The sequence below is a fragment of the Hetaerina americana genome, unplaced genomic scaffold, assembly GCF_022747635.1.
Source record: "Hetaerina americana unplaced genomic scaffold, ioHetAmer1.1.p SCAF_108, whole genome shotgun sequence".
Classification (NCBI taxonomy): Eukaryota; Metazoa; Arthropoda; class Insecta; order Odonata; family Calopterygidae; genus Hetaerina; species Hetaerina americana.
Window position 1 is genome coordinate 175,496 of NW_027286159.1, and position 20,794 is coordinate 196,289.

At 38.9% G+C, this 20,794-nt stretch overlaps 1 protein-coding gene across 1 annotated transcript; it reads right to left on the reverse strand.

Annotated features, from left to right (window-relative positions):
- Nucleotides 1–1,167: 1,167 nt before the first annotated feature.
- On the reverse strand, nt 1,168–20,490 carry sro (SDR family oxidoreductase shroud). The gene is made up of 4 exons (XM_071599176.1): nt 20,011–20,490; nt 9,509–9,661; nt 8,530–8,682; nt 1,168–7,390 (listed from the first exon to the last, which is right to left on the reverse strand). The coding sequence occupies exons 1-4, from the start codon at nt 20,402–20,404 to the stop codon at nt 7,035–7,037; spliced, it is 1,056 nt and encodes a 351-aa protein (XP_071455277.1). The 5' UTR covers nt 20,405–20,490; the 3' UTR covers nt 1,168–7,034.
- Between the last annotated feature and the right edge of the window lie 304 nt (nt 20,491–20,794).

Genomic DNA, 20,794 nt, shown 5'->3' on the forward strand with positions numbered 1-20,794 from the left:
TAAAATGTTTTATCTGCCATCTTCACTCATCTTTGACGTATCTGAAAACAGCTTTGAGTTCTGCATCCATTTTTGTCAATGTGATTCAATCATTGTTATTATCCTGGGAAGTCTGGTTGTTGAAACCTTAAAAAAATTTCTTTTTCACGTATCTTTTTGCCAAGGTTCCTTCCTACCTCAAATTTGCAGATACATTTGTAACTATTCTAGCCTTGGACAGTTGAATCCTTCAGGTTACTTTACCGTTTTCAGCTAAGCTACTTTAGTACTTCAGTCCTGGGTAGCATAGCATCCTTAAGCAGTGTGTACATATAATTAATAGTATGTAACTGCACTGTAAAAAAGGGGTATGGTCATTCCTGTAAATTCAGAGGAGTTGTAATGAAAATATATATATAACTCTATGTAACATACCATATTTCCCAGGCCATAGGATGCACTTTTTTACCCCAAAATATTCTAAAATCACCTTATGTGCTATAAATGAGTCTTATGGGCTAGGGGTATAACTTTGCCCTCTAAGCTCCAGCCAATCAACCCCTAAATGCATACTACCAATTATTTTTCCCTGCATCAGGCATAGAAAATGGTTGTTTTGATAACAAATTTTGATAATATCACTGTTAAGAGTCAGCAGCAAGCAACTGAGTTTTTATATTTTGTTAAAAATACTCCTTAAGTTCCTAAATAAATCGCATATGAATATAATGATGGGCATTTAGATAAATCTCACATGTGGTGCTGCTGCAAAACTTATACACATTGGGCTAATGGGGATATGGTCCCTCTGCTGAGGCATACATACATTGTATCTCTTTCACTAAACTCAATCTGCAGGCATTCAACTTTAAGTAGCATGAGTGCATCTTTCACAATGCCATTAGATAAGGTGATAGCCAATGAGAAATTATTGCTAGATTTAAACAGGAGATATTCCAAGCTGTGTATTGAATGGTCATTGCATCCAGAATATGTAAGATGAAAAACTTATTGAAATAGTACCTATTGTTCTAACTAGTTTTGGAAATGGAAGTTGCCACATTTATTGTAATACTGATAAAGGGAGTTGAAAGAAATTTCTAATGTACATAGTCAAAAACAATGTTTATTCATTCTCAATCAATATTCATATTTTTAAATCATCAAATGATGAGAAAATCCTTCCAAGGCAAAATACATTGATATCAAATTTAGTGAATCATTACTTACCACTATTTATTGTTTCCAATTTTTCACAGAGAAGATTTTTAGGAATGCACAAAAAAATTTGATGAAAAGCTTTTTCAAAATTTTGAGGCTTAAATGCTTAGGAGCACTCACCAAGGTAAAACCCTACTACACAAGGAAAATTCTTTTACAACATAATTTGAATGGGAAATATAAGAATTCTTTCTTGTTGAGCACAAGATACTTGAGGCCTTAATGCTGTTATGAACATCTCGATGGTTCACACCCTCCCTCAATATTTGCACAGATATCTATGATAGTCTTTAAATAAACATGGCAATAAATTACTAATCAGTGGAGGAGGATGATTTTAACTTAAGGCTAGCTTAGTATTTGGAACATATTTTAGGGAGACAAGTGGAGTTTCATCCACAAATTTTATGTCAACAACCTCTAAAATACCATACCCATCTCTGTTCATACAAACATTTAATTGTACCCTCAATGAATTCACATTCTCTCCCTCCTTGCAATTATTAAACATTTTTATTACTATTTACACTCTTTATCATCAGTCTACAGTGAGTTAATTTCATCCCATCAACCACAGTATTCATCCTGAAGGCTTGTTTGATACACAAAGACAGAACTCTTTACACTTAGCCGTATATGGAGTATGAAATTCACCTCCTCCTAGGTCCTCCACTGAGTAATCCAATGGTCTACTCACTAGGCCTCCATGCCCCTCCATATTCGAGCAGAGTTTGAAGTTGCAGATTCAGTTCTAGCTTTAAGCTTAACTCTTAATTTGTGATGTCACCTTACATGGTGACATCACAACTTAGCCCTTTCATAATGAATGCCGTGTGCACACACTAGAATTTTTTTTGCAAGAAAATGCAGGGTACGCAATGCAAAGATTTTCACACAAATGTGAACCAATGCCATATTTTTTTGCACCACAGTGCCGGAGTGATAAGCGTGAAACCAAAGTTCCCAGATACATGTGTCATCTCTTTGTGGTCCATGCAATGCAGAGCCACGCCCTACCTCTGTCTATTAGGTACCTTGACCCTAAGCCACATTTAACGCGTTTTTTTCCACAACATAAGTCCTCAGTCCAGTCAATTTTTATGCAGCACTGTTGCTACAGAAATGTATGTTGCAAAATAAATAATATAAACTCGAAATGAATTCTGCATCTTTTGCTTAGCTTTTACTATGTGCAGAGTTGTCACTAATTTTTCTGCTAGGCTGTGAATTCATTTAATTTCATACCAATTCTGCTATTTCATTCAATTCTTCCTAGGGTTGTTTACTTTAAGTAACTAACTGTTATACAGGGAAAAATTAAAATATATTATCTTCCTCTGCACTGTCTTAACAAATTGCTTGGCCTTGGAAATGATCAAACTTTCTCATTCTATTAATTCTTGCATTTCACTCAGATTTTGGGTTAATTTGCCCTGTGCAGTGTTCAAGTTCATTTTTTAAGGTACTCTTGCCTTGGAATAAAACGCTTACCTATGGAGGGAAGATCATGCAAGCAGTTTGAAGTGCAGGGATGCATTCAAACTTTTCTCAACACATTCATTGCGATTCTAATGATTATCTGGAAATTAATTATTCTCTCCATAGGAGGCAGCTAATGTTAGCACAGCTCGTCATAGAAGGGGGTTTATTTCCCCTAAGAAGCATTTATACTTCTCTGAAAACATTCATACAGATAGTTACACTTTTATCGGAATTTAATATTTATCCCTATGTGTAAATTCATGGTTGGTGTAAATTTATCTTCAAACTTATACATATTCTTTATGTTGGAGAAACTAAACAAAAGTACACCTTATACACAGGCCAGATTTCAAGGCGTTTGGAGTTCAGTTGAGGAGCTGTCAATAACAGATGTGATAATCAGCTTAAGTTACCATTTCTGGAACTGTGGGAAAAGGATATATATATTAATTATTTGTACTCCTTCATCAATGAAAACCATTATTATTCCTTGTTATAATTGAAAATTCAGATAGAAGCCTAAAAATATGAAATTGAACTGATGATTGAACAAATTGTGGTAGAAAAATCAATATTTGAGGGTACACTACACAATAATTCTCATACATATGCTAAGTTTGGCAAAATAATAGTAAATTGGAGCCATTGTGTTTCAAGTGAAATGTTGTCTATGCTGAGTGAAACACCATGAAATTATTTCCTTGCCTATGTATTTTGCAAAACCATGCTTAGTTGACCATGGGTATATACTGTGAAAGATATGGTCAATTGCTTCTTAGGGTCAAGGAGGCCAATTCCTAATGGCCGAGGAGATGATGTGGCCCTCTTGCTGTATTAGTTGCAAAGGAAGAGAATCGCATACCCAAGAGTTTTTCTGCTTCACAAGGCAATTTGGAGAGCTCTTTCCAGTACATAAAGGGAGACACTCCCGTCACTTGTGGCGTTGCTAGGTGTGATCCACCAGCAAGAAAGGGTTAAACTATGCCACTTTAACTTGATGCCGTTTGGGAATAAGTATATATAAAAGCGGTAAACACACAAAATTTCAATTAAAAGAGTTAACCAGACAAATCCTGAATGGCTATTTCAAACCATATGACTACTTAAATTGTGCATATAAATATGATGTGGTAACCTATTGTGAGCATTGCAGAATTCACAAGCATTGTAAAACAAACAAAAAAATTCACATGATTCATTTGAACATTTTCAATACATACAACTATTTTAAATGGGTGCATTCCAATTTGTACGTCTATACTTCAGTTTTACTCTGTGTAACTTTTGGAGTACAATGGTACCTTTTTTAACAGAATGAAAACAAACATTGAAGATATTTATTTACCACCATTCTTCCTACTGTAGACCAAACTGAAAAAATATTCAACATGTGCCTCCCTTGGCTGTTTAAGCAAATTAAAAATCATTGCTATCACATGATTATTTTCTCAGCACTTTATATTTACACTGGTTTCATTTCTGGAACACACAACCAAACAGTTTTCAGTCTCTCCACTTAAGAGTCTGGATTACATACTAATTCTTCTACCCTGCCTCCAATGCCTTCAGCATAGCACCTTACACATATAAGTTAATTAACTACGGGTACGATAAGGCACAAAGAATTTTGGGAACATGTAGCTCCTCCAGAAAAATCACTACCCCTGATTATGAAAGTCATATTTCATTCATGAAGCATTTTTCAATTAGTATGTTAGAGAGCAACTGCATTAAACTGTTTTCTATTTGGCCATCATTTTTAATTGAACATAAATAATTCAGGTGATTTATTTAATAATACCTACCTTCAAAATGATGCACTTTCCTAATTCACTTGAAATGCACATGAAATCACCGAGAAAAGTGATACTTCCAATAATGCTGCAGGGAGAAATTCTCCAAATCTACGAGATCAACTTTGTTTGATTGCCACCTGGCTATACCATCCTCAACATTTTTACTGATTTCTAGTGACAAAATGTCAGCCAAGAAGTATTCTTTGTACAGTTGAACCTCGCTAAATGAGCACTTCGCATAGGGAGTATTTTGCATAAGAAGCAAATATATTGGTCCCAAAAATGACTCCCTTAATGAGAGACTTTTCACATGAATAGTAATGGGAGAGAGGAATTCCTGGTATGAATACATGCCTAATACTTCAGTTTGTGTTTAGCAATCGTTCCCCTAGCATCTTAGGGTCGCTAGTGATCATATATTTTTCCGCACTTGTGTTCAGATATTATTTCGGATTTTTTTTGTGCAAAGCTTAATAATATTTTGTGTATTATTTTAAACATGTCCCCAAAGGAAATTCCACAAGAAGACAGCCATAAGCGAAAAAAAGTAACAGTAAAAATTAAAAGTAAAATCATATTTATGTGGGAACTAGGTGTGAGCATGGCTGACCTAGCATGCTTATACAATCAGTCTACATCAGCGATTTGAACAATACTCCAGTAAAAGGGCAAAATTAAGGAGACAGATGCTTCAAAAGGAGTGACAAAAATATCTAGGCTTAGAAAGAAGAATATGTATCTATTCTTTTTATGCACATGACAAATTTATTCAATGATAATGCCAGGTTGCATTTTCACAAAATTTCAAAGTATGGGCAAAAAAAAATTCTTTAGGCAGCTTTCTAGCAAAAAAGAATTAGTAATGTATCATTAACCCTCTTAGTGCGGCGGGCCGATATATCGGCTCTTGCGAAGGCTATTGTTTAAATTGCTGTAACTTATGGTTTTTTCATTCATAATTTATGGTTTTTGTGCTATCGATAGGGTGAATTCCATACAATTATATAACACATTTTTTAATTTTTTATTAGCAATTTTAAATGCTTTTCAAAAAGTATAATTCTTACTATAATTTTACGTTCAGTTTTGTACATGTCGGGAAGCTCAGCCTAATTGTCTGCTCGTTTTTTTCTGAGTGGTCTTTCCACTATAAAAAGCCACTGTAAGGCTACTAATCTGTTTTCATCTGTAATCTCTTGAATGTGTTATGGTGGGGTGGTGTTGATATATAACTGCTTATTCAGACTATGTTGATACGATGGAAATGAGAGCACTGCTTTGTAATCATTTTGGTTTCTCTTGCCGTCTATCCTATCTAATAATTTGCGCCCTGTGTATTGGATTACATTGTCAGCAGTTCTCTGTGAGTTAGAACTTCGTTTTTTTCTGCCTTTAGATTGTAAGCACATTGCCGCAGTCTCAAGGAAAGGGGAAAAGTCCCAATTTGACTCAGTGAGATCAGCCTTTTCAACAAAATCGAACTATGCAGAGGCTGACAAAAAAAATTGCAATTCACTGGTTTTTCTCTATTTATTTATAATTTTTCTACATGTCTTTTTGATTCTTTCTTATATGGTAGTTTTATTGAAAAATGTTTTTAAAAAAACATAAGTATTGTGTCTAAAAATCGAAATATAATTGCTAAAAAAATATTCTTCAAATTTATAATACTGTAATAATTACATTTATTTTTCAGATGATGTAAATGTATAACATCATTTATAACTACAATATTTTATTTTAAAATAAAAAAACTACATATGGGTATCAAAACAAATAACTTCATAATGTTTTTTTTCCTAAGGTGATAAATTTTCTTAAATTTCCCTTCGCACTTCTCACTAGTACCCCTGGAATCCCCACCACACTAAGAGGGTTTTCAATTCTTTTTTGTTTTTTCAAATCAAGTTCACATCCCCAAAAATTTCCATTCCATGATAGAAAAAAAGATGAAGATGATGATTTGAAATAATGTATGCATAACTTTCTTCCAATCGACTTTGCACATAATTTATTTTTTTGGTTTGAGATGCATTATCATATTTTACATTGCTTTCCTGTATATGAGAACAATTGTTTCAATTATGTATTGTTTGGCTTTAAGAGAAAGATCCCAGAATGAATTATGCTCATTGTATGAGGTTCCACTGCAGTTCTCACCAATTAAAAAAAATAAATAGTGCATTATTTTCAAGAATTAGAGCTAAGTGAACGAGATGACTTCAGAAACACTGCACAACTGGACAATTTTCACACCTTTTTAAAACATTTTTCTGCAATGGAATTGGCCAAAAATATCATTCCGGAGACTAAAAATAGTACCGATCACTGACAAAAGATGAAGATCTAAGTGTCTGTAAACATGTAATGTTGAGAAGTTTGTAGCAACAATACAACAGAATTGCTTAACATAAAAATGTGTAAGAGGCTCCAAATGGGCGAATGATTTCTATCACAAAATTGCATTTTAAGCACACATCGGAGTGAATGATACACAACATGACAATGATGTGCATTAGGCAACAAGACTTTCATAAAAATATCTAAAAATAAATGCTAGATTTTCCATTTTGGCATTTGAACAAATCTTTCCACCAGCCAGTCATGTATCTTTGTGGTGGGTGCCCATCTGAACAGGAAGTGATACAGGTTGTATCGGAATGGTGCTGGCGCTTCATACTTGGCACATGGATTGCGACTGAAGAGGGCTTCCTCAAATGTGTGATACAACTGGGCATCCTTCAGGGCTTCTGGTGTCGTAGGCTGCCCAGAGAACACCATAGATAAATATTTCTGGTATCTATCAAAGTACTCTCCATAGAATTCCTTCTGTTCCTGATTCATAGCTGCCTTCATTTCGGTCGAATACTCCCCCTGCAGGCCAGCGAGGTTGCTTCGTTGCGAAAAGGAGCCTAGAAAAATGAGAAAACATGAATCACCAAGGTCATAACATTAAAGATCACAAAAATGTAATCAATACAGGCTTGTAAAATTGCTATGTTGAAGTACATTTAATGAGTCAGAAAAATAAAGTAGAATCTCTCTTTACTACCAACCTGCATTACAAGTAATTTACATCATGAGCAAATGATACTGTTAAATATTACTCACTTAAGTAGAACATTTGCATAATGAGGGATCAGGAAAGGGGGGAATCTCTGAAATGATTTCACACCTGCTGCTTCAGTTTGTGTTTAGCACTTGTTCCGTAAGCTTCTGAGAGTCACTAGCAATCACACATTTTTCCAAATTTCTGTTCAGACATTTTGAACACCATAAAGAATGGATAGTAATAATTTTACACTGGACAAGATTTAATGTACAACTGGGTTTCGATGTATTACATCATTCTCAGGTACGAAAATAAAGTCAAGTGCCATCTTATATACAGTTTTACATCCCAGGAGGAGGGGGTGGATGTAGCAGGAAAGGAGGAAGGGGACACAAGGAAAAGGTTGGCTTAGGATAGGATAAGGATCGCCGGCGAATAATTTATCCTCCAAAGTTAATTCCGTCCTTCGTCAACTCTCTGATTTTAAACCAAACTTTGGTATCAAAAATTCATTCTTTAGTTATATGCCCAAGACATCCTTTCCAAAGCTAATGGTGACAGCTTGATAAACACCAAGATATATAAGTTAATCCAACCCGAATAAAAAAACGAGAAGTGCACGATACTACGTAATACCACATCAATGATAACCAAACAGATACTCAAGACCAACCACGCCTGTGACTTCAAATTGCAAGTGCTACATGTGCAAGACAAAGGCAAAAATATAAGATGTGGTGGAACAATTGGAAATTGTCCATTGTGCAGTTCACCTCCTCCTCCCCTCTCCATTCCCATTAACTTCCTATAGTGCATTTTGACTGCTGTGAGAAACATCTGCCCCTTCCATGAGTGTTTTGTGCCCCCAGGCAAATATGGTATATCATTTTTCACCAGTAATAATGCTAGTGCATTGTAATAACCAGAATGAAATTAGGATCAATTATGTCATAGCAATGAAAAGTACCAATATATTAAGGCATGATTCTCAACTCTTACCAGGCAACACTGTGATGACACTGACACCATACTTCTGCAGCTCCATGCGTAGGCCACTAGACCATGCTTCCAGGGCCGCCTTTGTGGCTCCATAAACGGCTAAACTAGGAAGGGTGGCCTGGGCACAGTGGCTGCTCACTGTTATGATACGCCCTGTGAATATAGAATTCCAAAGGTCTGTACAGTTGCCTGACATTGGTCCATATTAAAAGACAATATTCCAAAAATAACCTATAATAATAATGCATTCTGTGCGGCAATTGGATGAAAAAAAAGGTAAGAGAATTCTAATCATCAACCTGGGACCTGTTTCTTAGAGTTAAAAAAATGATTCAAAAGTCCTGTGAAACAGTCTCAAATGTTTTATAAACTTTCAAATGTGCATGCCATAAAATGGAGGCGAATAAAAATTACACCATTTATTCATTACCATCTGAAGACCCCATACCTCAGTAAATTATAGAGACTTGTAAACTGACTTGGAGCCGGCCCCAGAAGGTTGGTCAGAAAGATGCAAAGTCGGACTTACTTGACTTAACTGTTGCCTGTTTTTCATATGAGATTGCCCGTTTGAGGTACTAATAAGGATGTAAGTCATTTAGTTTTCCAACCTTGTCATCCCGAATTAATCTTAAACCCAAATATTCACACTGCCTATGCTTTGGTGTCAAATGACATTCAGAGGTTTAATCTGTAATGCTTCCATTAACCACAAGTGTTCTGACTGCCAGATCAAAATCAATTATTCTTCAAATGATAATTTTATGAGACTGAACAACTTTACTTGGCAACATTATTATTTTCATTTAAAATAATAATGACAAATATTATTATGAAATATAAGATCAATGCTGATGGATTACTATTGATGATCAATTGTTGAAGGGATCAAAATGCAAATGATGATCAAAATGGAATTTATGGCATGACCGTCCATTAGCAGTGGACAGCCATGCATTTTGCACCCATCTGTCCTCACCTTTACTCTTCCTCAGCTCAGGGCAAAAGGCTTTTGTGACTCTGAAGGTCCCAAGGAGGTTGACCTCTGTCTGAAACTTGATCAGCCTCTCTGTTTGCCATTCAAACTCCCCGAACACCATGACACCTGCATTATTCACCAGTGCACCCAACTCTGGAATGAATAAGAGGGAACCTAATGTGATGGCCGGATGAAGGTGGCGAAGTCTCTTCTCCTGCTTAATTCATGGTACCTCATTTACACTTCTCTTCCTCTGCCAGCGGCATTCAAAATCAGCAGGAGTTAGAGAGCAAGTGAAAATAAAAATTAGATGTAGGGGTCCAGTGACACATGCTTCCCTTATTTTACAAACTGTCAAATATAAAAAGTTTACAGACAATGAATTCATCAATACATTGCATCAATGCATTCACATTGCGTAAGGCTCTCTGGGTATTTGAGATGTGGACCATTGGAAAAGCAGACCAGAAAGTAAGAAAGGAAGCCTTCAAATGTTGGTGCTCAATGTTTAATGGAGACATATGAATTGGAAAACATTCATGCAAAAGAGTATGAGGTAATATGGAGCCAGATGAGGATGAGAACCTGGTGGACTGGGAATTTCACTCTTTGAGAGGAAGGAAAAGGGACATCAAATGGAGAGAGATGGATGCAAGATGAGAGATCAGCCATCCTGGAGTAAAGCGTACGAGTGAGTTATTGTGACATAAGGATATAAATAAGGAAGATGAGCGGAATGCAGAAGGCAATATAATGACAGCCAAATCTATCTTCAGATTGGAAATACTGATGGTCAGTCTTCAAAACAGCCACACCTATTGCACGTGGGGGGGAAGGGATTGCAATATGTTGAATCAAATATAAATTTGACAAAGATTTAAGCTAAACTTAATGGTGATATCCAGACTAAAAGACTTTGTGGTTTTCCTCAGAGTAAAGAGAAATACTTCCAAAACATTTTACATAATTCCACAAAGTGAACCCTGAAACCATAGACTATATTAATTGAGATATATTCTTTTTTCCTTTGACTTAACATTCCCTTTTCTGCTGATGTAATGTCAATGATGACTGAAAATATTTCCACCTAATGATTCACTTGGTTTAATTCCAACATTTTGTTTTTTATGAGAGAGAATTTCATCAATGCATTGCACTTGTCCCATTTTTTCATTAGAATATAAGGATAGAGATGCATTGGTTGGGTAGAAGAGGAAGACAAAAACAGTGACAAAGCGACAATATTCCTAGAAAGGAGGCACCCAAGTTTTTCCAATCCTACACATACCTCAATAATAATAATAAACTGAATACACCCCTGTAGATGTAAGTACCACCTATGTGTGCACTACATATATATTTAAGAGGAGCATCCCAGTCTGTCTTTCCTGGCTATTATTGATCCCCTTTTCCCATACCTTACTTTGATTTCTCATATTGTTTTGAGGGAGCACCTCCTTTGTTCTGGGCTAGATTTGGGAGAGGAGTCATGAACCTGCACAAAATCTTGTTGACAAAAATCAACCTATGTAAGTTTTAAGAAGAAAAACAAAAGATTCTTATGGATAGAATTACATGATGGCACTGGGAATAATTCTAAAGGATTCATTACCCTTTTATCCAATTTTTACATGTACTAGCACATTAGCAAAGTTCATTGGGTAACAGAAACAATTTTGCTGTAGCCTCCCTGGGGATAATTTCCATGATATAAAGAGAAAATAATGGGTTTTGTAATATTATGTTCCTGGACTATGACAAGAGTGTAACATCCAATATCAAAATTGTACATTTACCCCAGATGTGGGATTATTACAGCCCTCTTTCTCAAACTCACTCTCTTGCTGCTGGATAAAAAATTCAATCACTGCTGGCCATCAATACCCTTGAATTGGCTGGATTTATAGACCTCCCCATTCATCATAGAATTTCTCCACACCCGCTTGTTTCTTCCCTATTAGTCCATCATCACATGTCTTGATTATGTTATCTCATCTTTTGGCATCTTCCTCTCTGTACTTCCTCCAGCTCACTTTTCTCCTTTTCATAACATTCTTTATAATCAGTTCAAAATGTCCAAATATTCATCAAATAAGGTTAAAATTATGGACTACTTCAGAGGAGTGATGAAGGCAAAGGCTTAGAAATCCTAAGAAAACAGGAGAAAGAAAAATTCAAATGTAATCTATGAAAAGATGAAGAAATAACACGGCCATGTACAAGCAAGGAATCAGTTGCCAAATGAAACGTTGTGTGGCATCATTTGGTGGAAATGCATTTACGTGCTTTATAATAAACTAAAACTGCTTGGTAACTTTCTGACCTTCTTTTACTTATTTAACCATGATTTGGGAGCAACATCAAAGTGTGGCATCAGACAAGCAGTTGTCCATAATTTTATGAATTAAGAGAAGGAGTGGATGTTTGGGATTTTGAGTAGGGTGGATTGAAGCTAGGAGGGGGGAAGAAATATGGCTGAAGTGCCTTGATGTGAACACACTATGTGATAAATAGAGGGCAGGAATAGAGGCAAACATGTAGAGGGTGACAATGAGATGTCAGGAATGTTACATTCCTCAAATCTCATTGACAGAGGATCAGAAACTGACACTTGGTATTGTGGGTGAATATTTTTAGAGAGAAGAAAGGAACATTTGGAATCATCACAAGCTAAAACATAAGCTATACTGTAAACAATTTCAAATTTGTCTAAGATATCCAACTTATGACCTTCAATCATGCAATGAAAATGCAACAGAATCAGAATTACTAAAATGCTAACTTTCACACACATTTTTGCAAAAGTGGGATTCATTTTCGTTGTGTCTACTTAATGCAGCGCCCTTTCCAAATACGGCCCTCCGGCATTTATCGTGCGGCGCCAACGATCAGTATGCCATATTGTGGAATATTACCGAGGGATACAGATCTGTATCTTTTAAAAACTCATAGCATGATATCATTTGTTTTGACTTAACTTGGTAAAATGACGATGTTTCCATGGTGATTGTGTCAAATTTCTAACCATCTCTCCCCACTCCTGGTTTCTGACGATATCCTAACGCATCCACGACCACAAAACCCACACGGGCCGCTCCAACGAAGTCTGTCAGGGTTTTTTCTTGCTACATGAAGAGACACCCCATAAAGGTAAATATGTGGCCGGATTCGTCGATATATTTTATTTTTCTGCACGACATATAGCGACCTAATTAACGGCGACCACAAATTTCCCCTCTCACCCCCGTGAAGACTCCAGCGAGCGCACTGGAAGCGAACCATTCGCAGGGCTACGGTAACGAAGTGCCCCCCTCTTTCTACTCCAACCCCAAAAGACTCCCATACCCTTGCCTTTCGCAAGGCAAGGGTATGGGAGGGGCCTTCCTTTCCTTCCCAGCTATCGTGTCCCACCCCGCAGGGTGCTGTTGTGTCATCACCGCCAAATAAGAAAGTTTTTGCTTCCGAGGTGGCAACTGTTTTGGATGGGGTGTGCTAAGAGCCTATTTTAGGCACAAAAATATTACAATTTTAAATCCTAATGTCCGCAGTCCACTCGCCGCTAGATGCGCCCGTCCCAGGGGCGATCTAAAGCGGGCATCGTCAGTCGCCGGGGGATAATCAAGTCCCCCACCCCAGTCGCCTTCCCTCGTCCGCACTCCCCCGAGACCAGTTGCGCAATCCTCATCGCATCACATCCAGTTAAGCGATGAAAAAACAAACCCGCTACTGCGATCGCAAACCACGCCTCCGTAAGTACTTAGGCGGCAATACTCGTTTAATCTATTTCATCTGCTATTTGGAGATCGCCTTCCAGGACGGGGACAACTCGAGGCGCGCGTAACTCGGCAAGATTTCTTGCGCTATTTTCAGAATTTTTCTTTCAAAAGTTCACTCGACAAGTCTTTTTTCGAAAACTAACAGCTAACTCTCAATTCTCCTTCGAGCAACACATTTTTTTCAGAATATTGAACTGTAAAAATGAGTATCGAATTGTGATTTTAATTTACCGGGAATCAAATTCCATTCAATTCAGCATTTGGGCCGAGATATTTCGACCGGTTGCCTCACGATTAATTATTGTTTAAGGGCTGGAGTCGCAATAACATTGGACTGGAGGGTAAAGGACAACCAAAATTTTTACGGGGGGTACTGAAAATAGGGAAAGCGTTCTCAGAGGAGGTGATAACGTTATAGCATTTATACGGAGTCATTCGCTGATGCGCATTACAATGCAACGATAAGAATCCTTGCCAACGATTGCATTATATATTTAAGGGTATATCAAGTAAATGCACTTCTGTTACTCCAATATAACAGCGCTTCCGACTCTGTTATATAATATACTATGAAACTTTAACGAAAGGAGGAACAGGTACATAAAATTTCCAAATCAAAGGAACGTACATCAGAATATTTTCAATCCATTTGTAAAAATAATCCCAAGTAGAAGTCGCTGCAAATACGTATTGAGGAGTTTACTAAACCAGGGATCTTGGGTGGGGAGCTCAGTGGATATTACGAAGACATTGGCATTTTAAGTACTTTATTGCGTGACGAAAAACTTAAAGTGAAGTAGTGGAAGCAAAAAAAAGAAAAAGCTTAAAAAGTCCTCGTTCTCCCTATTCTGAAATAATCGCCCATAGTATGGAACCCGTAAGATGAGAGACTTTAAAAAAGGTGGATGAAGTGCATCGACAAGCAGCCAGATACTGATATACACTTGCCAGGAATAAATGAACAGATAAGGCAAAGGATACTATGCGAGGGTGGTCCCAAAAGTACCCGCTTATTTCTCTTCTCAATTAGGTTTAAAATTTCCTTTGTCATCCAAGGTTTCCGAGCTTCAAGTTTCTTCCTAAATAACTGTGGCTGGATTTTATTTGACTCCTAAACCATTTTTTAATGATGGTACAATCAATCTGATACTTTTTAATTTTTTCTGGTGCTTCCCAAGTATACCCTCTTTTCAATGGTGCTTCAAAAAATATATTAGTGATGACCATCTTGTATTGATTGCAGAATTCAAGCAGCCATTCTACTCTATCATTGATGTTTCCTAGACCGAATTTCCCTGTGGTTTTCATGTCATTGTGAGATCCCACAACAGCATTGAAATCTCCTTTTATAATCTTTGTCTTCTGTCACCCTAATCAACTCATCAATATCCTCATACATTCTTATATCTCATCATCTTCTGAACTTGGAAGTTGGGAAGTATGCTTGTATAATCACCAAGGCGGTAGGTATGCTTTTAATTTTAATCATTATTAGTCTATCATTTACCATATACGAGGGTAATCCCAGATGTACCTGACCCACCAAAGAAGACAAAAATTTGGAAAAAATGTATTTATTTTTCAACATAATCCCCTTTCAGCTCTGTACACTTTTCCCAGTGATGTTCAATAAGTTATATATCCTTTTTATAATAAGAACTGTCTTGCTCCTCAAAGTAGCCAGTAACTGCTGACATCACTTCTTCACGGTTGGAAAATCTTTGACCACCGAGCCATTTTTTGCCAAGTTTGCGAACAGAAAATAATCCGAGGGGGCTAAATCTGGCGAATGGGGTGCATGAGGTAGCAATTCAAACTTTCATTCATGAACTTGGGCCATTGCAATAACGGATTTGTGAGCTGGGGCATTGCGTTGATGAAACAACACTTTCTTCATAGCCTTTTGCTTGATTTATCCACTCAAACGTTACAATAAGTTCTCATAAAACTCGCCATTGATAGTTTTTCCTTTGTCAAGATAGTCAATGAAAATTATCCCACGCGCATCCCAAAAACCCGACGTCATGACCTTGCCTGCAGATGAAACGGTCTTCGCCTTCTTTGGAGGCGGTTCTCCCTTTTGAATCCATTGTTTTTATTGTTCTTTTGTCTAATAAGTGAAGTAATGGACCCATTTTTTATCCATGGCTATGAAACGGCGCACAAATTCTGCTTTATTGCTGTGAAACTTTGCTAAACACTCAATTGAAACATCTTCACGGCACAGGTTTTGCTGCGTGCTAATTTTCAGTTAATATGCGATGTGCCACCCTTTTTGCAATACCTACTATGTCTGCTAGCTCGCGCACTTTCAGTCGATGATCATCCAGCATCACTTCGTGGATTTTCTTCACCGTTTCTGGAGTCGTCACCTCATTTGGTCGACCAATGCGATGCTCGTCTTGACAGCTCGTGCGGTCTCGTTTAAACTCTGTTACCCAATATTTTACTGTAGTAAACGATGGAGCAGACTCACCCAGAGTAGAATTCAGTTCGGCTTTTATATTGGTGCGGCTGAAGCCTTTCAAATAAAGGTATTGTATCACATAACGATGAGCAATTTTCTCCATTTTCACAAATTTACTGAAAACGTTCACTATTGATGGCTACCAAACTAATACTAAACAACGTGGCGTCTTCGAACTTGAAACGTGCTTTAAAGATCGCAATAATTTCTAATACAGTGATATTTTTCAAACAACTACCGCCATCTCTAGGTCAGGCCGGGTTATTATGGGACCCACCTCGTATTTCGTATTCTGATATGGGAGGTAGTAAATAGAGGAGAGGAGCAGATTAGGTGAGACGTATAGAATAATTATAAATAACGAGGAAAGGGAAAATTTAAGGAAAGAAATAAGAACACCAAATTTCACGGACGGAAACCCCCATTTCAAAAATAACATTAATAAAACAAAAAACGAATGGAAAAAGGCTTAAATTCTTAAATAGAAGTACTGTTGAATGGATCCAGCCACCTGGCGAGTCCCTCCCATCAAGTTTTAAGTGTTAAAATAATAGACGTTATGGCAGCCTATATGGGCGAAGGATTAGGCGATAGATTGCGGCATGACTGCATGCAGTATTGGAGTTAGCGACGTGGAAGGTGTGATGAGTTAACCGCGAATGTGACGTTTTACGATGCGCGGATTTCATCATACGACGCTGGGCTGTGTGATATAATACTATAGTCTTAATCTATGCAATATTCTACTGTTTCTGGCTTCACATCTTGGAAGTATATTATCCATACTAAAAGACTTTGTTCTTTTTCATACTTTTATTATAAGGTACAACGCGTTTCACCGACTCCCTGCATCTTCAGGTACCAATTTTCTTAACAAACAATGCGAGAATATGTACGCTTAGGACAGGTTGCGGGGGGGGGGGGGTGGAAGGGCCTGAGAGGAGTGGAGGCGATCAGGTGTTGAAGGGTTGGTTTGACCAACTCCAGGCTAGTTCCTGAGAAAGGAGTGGGGAGGGGGTGGGAGCAATTGCTCGTGTTGGAGTTTATACCAAGTGCCTTCTTATCTCCATTTGCTCGAGAGCGGGGTGGAAGGACCCTTTGTAACGAGCAATTGTTCCCGCCCCCCTCCCCACTCCTTTCTGAGAAACTAGCCTGGAAATGGAAAAACCAACCCTTCAAAGCACCTGATCGCCTCCACCCCTCTCAGGCCCTTCCACCCCCCCCTCCTTCTGTTCTGAGCGTATATATTCTTGCACTGTTTGTTAAGAAAATTTGTACCTGATGATGCCGCAAGTTGGTGAAACGCGTTGTACCTTATAATAAAAGTCTGTGGAAGGGTACCAAGTCTTTTAGTATGGACATTTTATTTATAGTGATTATTTCACATATAATACGCGAACTTTACCCCATTATATGAAACAATTAGTATACATAACTTTCATTCCAACATTGTCCCTCCGACTCATTGAACGCGACATTCTCAAATCTATCAGGCCCCTCGTCTCTTTTTCGCTCCTACCCGCACCATGTAACCGCCCACGCTACAAATGCTGCCATCGTCTGAGGCCCACCAACTCCATGACTACTAAATCCCAACCCAAGATTCATCCCTTTGCCACATGAACTTCAAAAATTATTATCTACCGCCTCTTCTGTAGCTTCTGCCCTGCCTTCTACGTGGGTGAATTTACCACTACCAATTCCCTCAGCATGAACAACCACTGCTACTCCACTAAATCTCCAGACCTCCTTAATTATCCTATCCCCACTCACGCTGCTTCCCAGGACCAATCGATTGACAACTGTTTCTCTGTTTCGGTGAATGAAAACTTCCTCGGACCCGCAAGCAGTATAGAAGCGAGAACACGCCAGATGACGCACATCTGAGTGCTTATATCGTTCAAATCTCCCGGACTAAACTCAGCCCACTGAAACCACCCAATAGCCGCAATCCCCTCTCACACCCTCGTCCGCTTACCCTTTGTCTACATCTACTTAATACTCCGCAATCCGCCGCAAGGGCGTGCGGCGGGGGGTGTTGGGACACCACCCGTAATTTAGAAAAGAAAAAAAACCGCATGCTAGAACCACAAATTCATACATCCACAAAAAAAACATGGCATACATTCATGCAAGAACACTTACACCCCTCACATGCAAACACACAAACTACATCTTACATACACATGCACCTGAAAGTAAGTTTACCTAACAGCTTTGCAGTGTTTAACTTTGCTCCGACTCGTAAATTCAATGTTTTTAATATTTCCAAATTGACTTTGGTTTCTTACATTTGTGATTTCTGATTTTTCGTGGAAAGAATGAGTATTTGTACCTATCTGTCCTGGAATCTATCTCCCTTATTTTATCTTTGTGGTCTGATCTGCCTAAGTAGTGTGGGGCCAATAGAATTCCTTCGGTGTCATAGTTAAACTCGTTTGTTCTGAACCTTTCTAAAAGTCTAAGTCTCGCTTGTTCTCTCCGCACTTCAAGTGGTTCCCAGCCTAATTCCCCTAAGAGACCTGTCACACTTGTGTTCTTATCATAACAATTTTTAACGAATCTAGCGGATTTTCTCTGGACTTTATCTATTTTTTTTGCCAAATTTTCTCCAAAGGATCCAAAATACTTGCGGCATATTCCAAATGAGGTCTAACTAGAGCAAAATAACACCTCTCTTTAACTTTCTCATTACATTTCCCCACCGTTTTATGAAGCCAATTTTCTTTAAAGCTAATCCGCATATTGTCCTGGTATGTGCTCCCCATGAAAGGCGTGGTGTTAGAACAACTATTTAGTTAGAACTTGTCTCTTATCTCCAAAATGTATTTTAACACTGAATTTGCAATCAAATCGACTTAGCGCGGATTTCATATATGCACTAGCGGTGTATTCCAAATGAAAGTTTATCAAATATGTTATCTCTAAAGAACTAAAAATACCGAGAAATTTTAAATTCCGTTCTGACGCTGCTGCATAGGTACGGGGAAAACGAGAATGCGGCCGGTAAGCCTTAATTCATTCAAGACAGAGAATGATCAACCATTATCAAAAAAGAAGTAATCAAGTATAAGCTGACACCAGCGTTGCATGTCTGAGGAAATTATAATCACTTAAGCCAGAAACAATGAAATATGGCTACCCAGGCGAGACCCACTCGGTAGAAAACTGGATCGTGACTTCTAATAAATAAAATTCGTAAATAAATTGTGATGTAGAAAATTGACGCGAATAAGTACCCTGCAAGCCACCGCTAGGGTGTGTGGCAGGGGGTGTATACACATCAGATTACTATTGACCCGAATAAGACCCCACCGCTGTCGGAATATGTTATTCTGATTCCTTATTCTTCGTGAAAAAATGATGTCTTAACTATCTGTACTACACTTAATCTCTATTATTTTATTGACATGATCTTCCCTACTGGGTACGATGGGGGTAATAATTAATTTTCAACATCACTGCTAAAGAGACGTCCTTCCTATTTATGCAAGAGATTTAATCTGAAATTTAACCTTCGCTCTGTGAGCGATTCCCGGCCTAGTTGCTCCAATATTTTGGATACTATACTAAGTTCATCATAGCAACTTTTAACAAATCTAGCTCCTCCATGTTGCACGCGATGTAATTCAGCAATCAGTCCAACTTCGTGAGGATCCCATATGCTAGAGCATATTCTAAATGAGACCTTACCAGCGAAAGATTACATTTCTCTTTGACCTTTTCCTCACATTTACGCAGTACTATTCTAATAAAATCTAATTTGTTGTTAACTTTTCCATATATTCCTCGTATCTGGTTCACCCAGGAGGTGCCGTGAGTGAGGGTAACGCCTAAGTGTTTAATCGAGTCTTCACATTCCATTTCGGTATTGCCGATGCAACGGGCGTTCGAGAGGAAATTACTCTTTTTCCAAAAATTCATCACTACGCACTTTTTGAAGTTGCATTCTGATTACCAAGTGTCGCACCAGCGTTGTATAGCATTAAGGTCATCTGATAAAGCTGCTGTGTCCTCAGGATCACGGATGAATGAATCAACAAACTTGGAAATCCAATACATAAAAGAGTAAATATATCGTATTTTAAGATAAACAAAATCGACTCCACGGCAAAAAGCGCCGTCAGAGGTGAGCCTATTGGCTCACCTCTGCATTAATGTGTTGAATAGAACTACACACATGAACTTGGGATTTCGCAGTTCATTTGCGTGGCACACTCGAGTGGATTACCTAAATCGTGAAGAGACCTTTTACTCACCGAGGGCGTTTCGTCGGAGGTGGCGCTGGACGGCGTCCCGAGCCGCCAGCACGCTCTGCCCGTCCGTCACGTCCATTTGTAGCACCTGTATCCGCCCAGATGGTGGGCACAGCTCCCGAAGGCGCCGGGCCCCCGCTCCTTCTCCTCTCAGGCACGTAGCGAACACCCAGAGGCCCATTTCGTGGGCCTTGAGGGCCAGTGAGAATCCCAGTCCCGTGTCGCAGCCAGTGATGAGCACGGCTCGCTTCGGGTCGGCGGAGTGCCGCCTCCGTGCGGCCCACCCGCACGCCAGCCGGTGACCAACGAGGCCCAGGGCCATGGCCGAGCACACCACCAGGGCCCTCTGACCACCGCCACCGTCGAGGAGACCCTTGGTCGCCGACGACAAGCCCATGTTCGGCGACAGAAGACACCGGGTGTGTGTGTTAGACCGGCTCACTTGGCTGGCCCTCACTGACGCACTCCGACTTATGAACTGAGTCGGACTAAATGCGAGAATAGAATAGCGTCACCCACATTGTGGCGGTAGTGCTCGAAGGCGGAGAGGAGGGGAAGAAGATGGGCGTTCGTCCTTGAGGCTTTTCCCCTCAGCTCAGACAGAGAGAGAGATAGGGGGTGAGGGGGAAGGAGAGGTAGGTGGAGGGGGAGGGTCGAAGAGGAAGGTGGGGGGGAGGGCAGAGCGAGAGAACTCCGCCCCGCTCGTACAAGTCCCCTTCCGCTCCCCTCGCGCGCACTGCTCTTTCCCGTGGCTCTGATTTACTCGCAGAGGGGAGGAAGTACTGGA